The sequence below is a fragment of the Phalaenopsis equestris genome, unplaced genomic scaffold (assembly GCF_001263595.1).
Source record: "Phalaenopsis equestris unplaced genomic scaffold, ASM126359v1 Scaffold001009, whole genome shotgun sequence".
In the NCBI taxonomy this organism is placed as follows: Eukaryota; Viridiplantae; Streptophyta; class Magnoliopsida; order Asparagales; family Orchidaceae; genus Phalaenopsis; species Phalaenopsis equestris.
The window spans coordinates 38,038-47,007 of NW_018165448.1; the positions used below are offsets into that span (position 1 = coordinate 38,038).

At 32.1% G+C, this 8,970-nt stretch overlaps 1 protein-coding gene across 1 annotated transcript in view; it reads left to right on the top strand.

Annotated features, from left to right (window-relative positions):
• LOC110032695 overlaps nucleotides 1-4,395 on the top strand; it is a 20,359-nt gene extending 15,964 nt beyond the window's left edge. The window contains exons 4-12 of the mRNA XM_020736400.1: nucleotides 495-603; nucleotides 884-1,155; nucleotides 1,240-1,367; nucleotides 1,571-1,805; nucleotides 2,132-2,320; nucleotides 2,427-2,966; nucleotides 3,113-3,355; nucleotides 3,463-3,545; nucleotides 3,891-4,395. Of these exons, the coding sequence (XP_020592059.1) occupies nucleotides 495-603; nucleotides 884-1,155; nucleotides 1,240-1,367; nucleotides 1,571-1,805; nucleotides 2,132-2,320; nucleotides 2,427-2,966; nucleotides 3,113-3,355; nucleotides 3,463-3,545; nucleotides 3,891-4,038 (1,947 nt within the window). The 3' untranslated portion in view covers nucleotides 4,039-4,395. The remainder of the gene's footprint in view (nucleotides 1-494; nucleotides 604-883; nucleotides 1,156-1,239; nucleotides 1,368-1,570; nucleotides 1,806-2,131; nucleotides 2,321-2,426; nucleotides 2,967-3,112; nucleotides 3,356-3,462; nucleotides 3,546-3,890) is intronic.
• Nucleotides 4,396-8,970: the final 4,575 nt, after the last annotated feature.

Consider the following 8,970-nt stretch of genomic DNA (forward strand, 5'->3'; position numbering starts at 1 on the left):
TAATTAGAATTAAATGAAAATATGACACTAAATAGAACGCAAGTAGAGAAAAGGATTCATGTAGTCGATCCCACTTAGTGGGATAAAGGTTTTTTGTTGTTGTTGTTGTTGTTGTATAACATAAATTAACTTAATCATTCAACATGTAGTCAAACAATTTCTTCTTTTTGTGTGCAGTTTGTTGAATATGTTCTAATTAAGCTCACACGCGGAAGCTTAATAGGACTAAGAACTTCACAGCAAATGCTTTGAGTTCAAACAAATGATATTTGAATTGTGCAAACCAATGCTAGAGCATAAGGTTAAAAAGAAATTAGTAATATATATTAAGATAAGAAATTTATATGTAAATGATTTTAGCGTGTCTTAATGATTTAAATTAACATACATTTTTAAGAAGAAAATTAAGTATTTTTTGCAGTCTTATTTTGATAACAGTTTGTTGTCATTTGATTATCATTGCATTGAAACATATGTTTTGTCTATTGTTTCAGGAATGCCCCTTAGGTACCTACAAAAATGTAACGGGATCTGATTTCTCTTTATGTCGTCAATGTCCACCTGAAGAGCTTCCTCATCGTGCTATGTATACAAGTGTTCGAGGTACTTGTGTCTTTCTTACGTTATTTTATTAGCAATCGAGTTGCATTTGTTTTATTTATGTTTGATAGGTAATTTGGATGGTTGATTGATATAGTATTTCTTGATTTCAACGACAGTTTTGCCTACATATCAGTCTAAGTTAGAAGATTTTTAGTTTTATTTGGTGCACTGAGAATGGTTTTTAGTATTTAGGCATTGTTTGTCCCATGCGGACGCATTTTTATAGGAAATATTTAAAACATGTGAATCTTATTTAACCTCTTTTCCTGCCTCGTAACAGGAGGTGTCGCAGAAACTCCTTGTCCTTATAAATGTGTCTCTGATCGGTATCACATGCCACACTGTTACACAGCTTTGGAAGAATTAATTTATACTTTTGGTGGGCCATGGCTGTTTGGTCTTCTTCTTTTTGGTCTTCTTGTCTTACTAGCCCTTGTTTTGAGCGTTGCCAGGATGAAATTTGTTGGTACTGACGAATTACCTGGCCCTGCTCCAAGTCAGCATGGTTCTCAAATTGATCATTCCTTTCCATTTCTCGAGTCGCTAAATGAGGTAATCTTTTTCCATTTAGTATAACTCTTATCTTGAAATTATTTTTTCTTCTGCTGACATTGAAACTTCTTGAACATGATCCAGGTCTTGGAAACTAACAGGGCTGAGGAATCTCAGAGTCACGTGCACAGAATGTATTTTTTGGGTCCAAATACATTTAGTGAACCTTGGCACCTTCCTCATTCTCCTCCTGAACAGATAACAGAAATTGTGTAAGTGTTTTTTTCTATAGTCAAGTTTTTATAGAACTGACTTGTTTAAATCCATATGTTTAAATGCTGTGTGTTTTAGACGTAATACCTTTTATATCCCTGAATTTTGCACGGCTCATTCAAGCTTATTTAAATCCATATATTTAAACGCTGTTTGAACCGTAGTACCTTTTTAATCCTTGATTTTTGCACTGCACGTTCAGGTATGAGGATGCATTCAATAGATTTGTTGATGAGATCAATGCCCTTGCTGCCTACCAGTGGTGGGAGGGATCAATCTATAGCATTCTTTGTATCCTTGCTTATCCTCTGGCATGGTCATGGCAGCAGTGGAGGAGAAGAAAGAAATTGCAAAGGCTGCGTGAATTCGTTCGATCTGGGTATGATCATGCATGCTTACGTTCTTGCCGTTCACGTGCTCTTTATGAAGGCCTTAAGGTATGTCTTAATGTGCTCATCTATGGTTTGATCGCATGTATTTGGTTTGATAATCGCTATAATTCTGTATTCCCATTTTTCTACTTTGAATTTCTGACTTCTGAGTTTTACAGCTTATTCTTGACACTGACAATCGATTTATTATCTTTGTCAATGCCTTTTTCTTTCATTTCGAAGTTGGATTATGTTTTCAAAGAAACAATCGCTTGTTCATTGTGTTTTGCAACACATTTTATTAACCAGACCTGCTTTAAACCCGTTTATACATTGTGTTTGCAACACTGTTTGTTACTTATGCCACATTTTGATATATTTTTTCCCTTCAGGTTGCTGCTACACCAGATTTAATGCTTGCATATATAGATTTCTTCCTTGGTGGAGATGAGAAGAGGCTTGATCTTCCTCCTCGGCTTCACCAAAGATTTCCCATCTGTTTAATCTTTGGTGGTGATGGAACTTACATGGCACCTTTTTCTCTCCATAGCGATAATATTCTAACTAGTCTTATGAGTCAGGTACTCCATACAGCCCAACTACACTTGAAATATTTGTGTGTTCAATCATTGTTCCCCCCTCTTGAGAATGAATTTGGTGAGCTAGTTTGCATGTTTATACTGGCAGGCTGTACCACCAACTATGTGGTATCGACTGGTTGCTGGATTGAACGCTCAACTAAGATTAGTCCAGCGTGGTCACCTTAGGACGTTATTGTTGCCTGTTCTCTCCTGGCTGGAAGCTCATGCAAATCCTAATCTTAGCAATCACGGCGTGTTGGTCGATCTTGCATGGTTTCAGTCTACTTCGTCTGGTTATTACCAGCTTGGTCTTGTGGTTTATGCAGCAGAAAGTCAAATTGATACTACTGTGGCTGATACATTTACCAGACCTACTAAAGTAGAATCACCACGGTATGCTGATTTCATTATTTTTAGCTTATTTCGAAATCATAACCATTTTCCTAATGCTTGCCTTGTACTTTACAGCATGAAGAGGGTTAGCCAAGCAGAAGAAATTCTATTAAATAGGGACGCACTTCTGAGGCATAAAATAGGAAATGGTAGTATATTAGATAAATGCAATGTGCATACACTTGATGATAAGAAAGATATTTTCTATCCATTATCATTTGTGATGCATAACACCAAGCCTGTTGGTCACCAGGTACTGTGCCGCTGCCTCGACTGCTCTACACATAGTTTTTTAATTTTGATTGCTCTGTTAACAGATTTAGTCTATGCAATACGTATTACCCTGCTTCAGAAAGGTAAATTTGATTGTAGTGAATTAATTCTTTGATTTCTCTGCAGGATCTCGTTGGTTTGGTCATTTCGATCCTTCTACTGGGAGATTTTAGCTTAGTACTCCTTACTCTGCTCCAATTGTATTCCTTTTCACTGGTGGATATTTTCTTGGTTTTATTCGTTCTTCCGCTGGGACTACTCGCACCTTTTCCTGCTGGTATAAATGCTCTATTTAGTCATGGACCCAGAAGATCTGCAGGGCTTGCCCGCGTATATGCGCTATGGAATATCACCTCTTTGATTAATGTGGTGAGTTCTATAACCTTCTTCACACAGCCAATCTGATTTAGGGAACCTTTCTATCTTGTAATTTACAAATGCATGATTTTTGGCATGGTCTTTTGATTAATTTTCAGATATGTGCCTTTATATGCGGATTCATACATTACAAGTCATCAACACGGAGGCATCAGAATTTGCAACCCTGGAACCTGGGCGCGTGAGTGCAATATTTCCCTATTGGGGCATTTACGTACATACCACTCAATTCCTATGTATTTACATCAATAACATGTAAATTTTACTTCTTTAAAATTCAACCACCCAAATATTTTATGTCACATAAACAAAAACCACTGTTCTAGCTTTTAAAAAGTGAAATACACCTTTTCATGCATAGGTAAGTTGACATATATGTAAAAATTAAAGTTTCCGTGTTGGATATCTAAATACATAGGAATTGAGTGAGATGTATGCAAATCTTCCTTTCCTATATTTCTTGCCATATAGGCGGGAGCTGAATTGGCCTCCCATTGGATTTTCTAACTTGGCTGTTTGGTGGCAGAGATGAGAGTGGGTGGTGGTTGTTCCCTACAGGGCTGCTACTCTGCAAGTTTGTCCAAGCAAGGCTCATTGATTGGCATGTGGCTAACTTAGAGATACAGGATCGTTCGCTGTATAGTAATGACCCAAATGTGTTCTGGCAGTCATGACATGACAAGGTATCAAGTGATAGGTAGAAGAATCTGCGTTAGATGCAAAACCTATTATTCTTTATTTTCTTTGCTGTTTTTATTACTTTTTTTTTTTTTTTTAATTTTCTTATGAATATTTTTGAAAGAGAAATAGAGAAAGATAACCAAGAGGGAAGGGGGGGCCTTCTTTTTATGCATTAAGGCCTTTCTAATGCATTATACTGCTAGACTGACAAATTGTTTGATGTCAGTCACAGTTTTAAAAGATGTAAATATAACGCCAAACATTCTTTTGTAGAAATCTGACTTACAAATGTAATATTATATGGGAATTCTCTGCCAGCTTTTTCCTTCTTGATGGGGAAACTGCTTACACCTGTTAAAGATTGTTTCAGATTATATTTATATATAAACCTTTTTAAACGTTTTGTTATTACTTTCTGTGTTTACTCTTTCTTCCTTGTGGATCTTCTACCTTTTTACTTTCATCTTGCTGGAGGTTTCTTATGCATGAATTGAGTTTTGAAGACAACAATTTTTTTGGACCTGTAGTTTATTGGTTATGACTTATTATTTGCAATTATTATAAAATTTTAATTTGCAGATATTATCGTGTCACCATGCCTGGGCCGTCTGTAATAACCATATTTCTAACTCTTATTTTAATATTTATATATTAACGAAGTTACTTGTTCACTTTTTAAATTCTCAACGAGAAACTGTAAATGTGTAAAATGTTGACGGTAGGACCGTTACAATTAGGTTATCATTCATCAGGTGAAATAGTATAGTGGGGGTGAAGTACAATTCAGAAATATACACAAACCTAAGGCATACATTCAACTACAATTATATCATTGCATGGTGGTGAGATGAAGAATAAGAGCACAGCATCTGTAATATGGGTTGTTAGATGGGTTGTGCTGTTGGGGGTGAAATTTTTGTCTTTTTAGATGAAAAGTATCTTTTAAAAGTATTACTTTTACTTTCAGTCAATTGGACTGTAAAATACTATCTCCATTTATGAGCGATTTATGTGTGCTTGTGAGGCTAAAATGGGTTTCATTTATGAACAATTACTACTAATCAACTTAGAAAAATAAAATTTAAAATTTAAAATGTTTGAAGGGAACATGTCATACACTGTATAGGAGACTTGTTTTCTTCTTTTTTTAATTTTTATTCAAAAATTATAATTGCATAATTTTTTATTTTTTATTTTTTTTTTGTTTTTTGTTTTAAAACTTTTTTGTTAAAATTATATTTGTAAATTTTAAATAATTTATTTAACGCAATATTTTTAATTTTTTCTACTAATAAAAATAAAAAATAAAAAAATTTATCCCCTTTTATTCTGCAATTTTACATAGTTTTTTGTTCTAAGATTTTAATCCTACATTTTGATCAGAAATATATCATTAATAAATTTATTTTTATTATTTTATAATTTTAAATTTATTTTTCATTGTAAAACTATTTGTTCATTGAATGGGTAATTATTATTCATCAAAAATTTTAATAGATATTGTTGTGTGTTGAAAAATTTGCAATGTTAAAGTATGAGAGTTTATCATCATAATTTGACACAAGCATCTCAAATGCACATAGAAGAAAACAAAAAATTCATTGAAGATTTTTTTTATGAGGGAAAAACACGAGTTCTAGTCTAGTTGAAATGATTTCATTGAGGTCTAGCTTAGTTAAAATGATTTCACTATATAATAAGAGTTACATGACTCTGTTTGCCCTTGAGTAGGTGATGGTGATATTGTAAGAGCAGTGGTTATTGACTTGATTTCCACAAGAGGACCCATATAAAATATTTGAGAAGCCACAATGATTCCGGTGCAATGATAGTTATTCAGTGATCTCGAACATCAGGAGATAATTATTTGATGGTGGTGGTGATTGGGTGATAGTAGTCCTGAGGTGATGATGGTGGTGATGACTAAGCGATGGTGGTGAGCAGACAAGCTTGGGTTGTTCGACGATGGGGGCGACTGAACGAGCACCTGTAGTTCAGCGATGATTGTCGATAATCGTTGGATTCAAATTTTTTTCAAGAGCATGAATTTAAATCTTATTTTTTCTCCCCTTCCCTTATGATTGAGTGTTATGAAATTTTTCTAAATTTAACAAAATGTTTCTCTCGGAACTATATTAATAGCCTTATGCTCAACATGATGGAGGAAATTAAGAAAAAGAGTGTTTGGAGACATAAAAACTTTAAAGCTCCATCCGACATTTAACACAAAAAATATCCAATAATCATCATCAATTAATTGCTGTCTTTGATCATCATCATACCATAACCTCACTTGACAGTCGTTATCTAATTGTTATCCAGCAACTATCATCCAACCATCATCGTAATCATTTTTCTCTACTTTTAACTCTAATATAAGTAGAATATATCAAGTTTTTTACATGTTGTTTTATAATTATATTATCTCTCATTAAGGGAAATGCCATTAACTTTATAACTATTATAACCAGGGTTAGTCTCCATGATTTTTTCCTTCTTATATTTTTCATGCAAATATTATCATATAACATCTATTTTTTTATTCACATGTTTACATATCATTAAGAGAAATCTAGTGAGCATAAGATCACTCGCTTTAGATATTCATAAATCACTTAAAAATCTAATGTATGATATATGATCAAGTGAATCAATACTAGTCATCCAATAAATTGTATAAAAGTTTTGACTAAAATAATTAGAAAAACATTCAAAAAATTATAAACTATTTTTGTTCTTCATATGAAGGAATGAAGTGGACATAAAATTGGAGAGAGCTTAAAGATTTAAGAAAAACCAGTCAATCAACAATGAAGATTACCATTAGCAACTATCATTGCTTGAATGTTATTGCTTAACTGTGGTTGCTTGAATAACATCATCCAAATCACATCATTCATAGCCATCATCCAACTATCATTGTCCAACTGTCATTGCTTGATCATCATCTTCTGACCACTATTTTATGACCATCACTACATGCTACCAACTAATGCTGACATTAATTATTTCTTGATTATCATCTCACATCAAAGTTTTTCATCCTTCGCCACTTTTGCAAGATTTTTCACCACATAGGAAGTATAGATAGCAATCAAGACATTATAATCTTGTCTTCTCTAATCATTAAAACAAATAAACTTTTGTAACCTTCAACTAAATAATAGACCAAATTGATCAATATGAAGACTGAGCTAATAAAGCAAATATGAATAGCTTGATTAGATCCACTAACTTATCTCACAAGTAAAAACCAATATAAATAGAAAAGAATGCAAAATTGGCCTCATTGATTCCCTTATCTCCAGTGGATAAGGTGCTAAAAGATGTTTTAGATTCACATATCAATGTCTTCAATAATTTTACTACATTCATTATCCTAAAATATTTGAGATTTTGTTAGCTCGTCACAATGTCCAAAGCTCATCATTTTGAACATCCCAAATTAAAAATAATAGATCATCACAAAATTATTCCCACAATTTTAATCATTTAAATATAAATTTGTTATTAACAATATACTTGCATTATAGATGTTGGTTTACATTGAACCGAGGAGCAGGGACTTAGCTAGTAAGTTTTTTAAAAGAATTTTATATATCTTTATAATAGATTTTTTTCTCTATTTTTAATTTTTATTAGTGTGAAGATGAAAATTAAAGTTGAGAATAAAATTTAAATATTACAAGTAAATAATGTGAGAAATTTTAAGCTTTACATGAGTAGCATATTTATGTAATCAAAATATTCTTATCATCAAGCACAATGTAAAGCATGTAAAGAGCACATAAATGTATAAACATGTAAAAATTTTAAATGAATTGGTCAAGGCTTATGTCCACACCAAGGTCTTCACTACATCTTGGATTCATATAAAACAGACACATAATAAAATATTATTACTCCTTCATAGCTAGAGAAGTTTTTATAATGTACTTTTATCTTTAAAGCCATCTCTCATGCACAACTAACTCTCTTAATCTTCCATATTCATGGTAAAGGCATCATTTTATTCTTCACCAAAATATATAAATAATCATTCAAAAAATCACCATAGAAAATATAATTTGCAGAAACTGTCATTATAACTTTCTTAAAATTGAACTTTGCATTGACCCTTGAGAGTTTGTGAAGGATTGCAAAGTACTTTTGTAGAGGCCAACACAATTTTACGGAGACGTATTATAATTATTTTCTTAGACCCCAAACTCTCTAAAATTTTGTAGAGCGACTCAAAACGTCTCGCAGTGACTTATAATGAATCATATTACTTTATATATGCTCATAACTAAATTTATTTCAATAATTTAATTATATGACTTCAAATTTATATGATTCAAAATTAGTTCATGTAGTAGACTACAGATATAATAATATTTTTTTTACTTACTTTTGAATCGCATGAATGACTAACACAACAAAATCTTTTTGATTTTATTTTCTAAATATTCATATACCTCGCTTGCTAGTTCATTACATATGAAAGACATGCACATAGTTCTATTTCATTAATTTGCATGCCTTTATGTAAGATTATAGTGGTGTATATGTTACTTACAATCATATAAATAAAATTTTTACTCCATTTATTCCTTAGTGTAATTTATAATCATCAAAATCATAATAAGGGCTCATAGGTTGAACATTCTTTCCTCATTTTAACTAACAAATATGCATTAAGAGATATTTCTCAAACATGAAGGATAGATTAGCAAGTACTCCCCTTAAATATAATCATAATTAAAAATCATTAAGATCAAGTAAAAAAAATGTGATTACATCCAAATTTTGCGAGTTAAATTTTACAAGATAGGTCTTTTTAATTGTAGGATAAATATGTGAAAGCTAATGGCAAAGATGATAAACATTTTAATTTATACAAAAATCAATACATGCTCCTTTATATATATATAATATCACCTCTT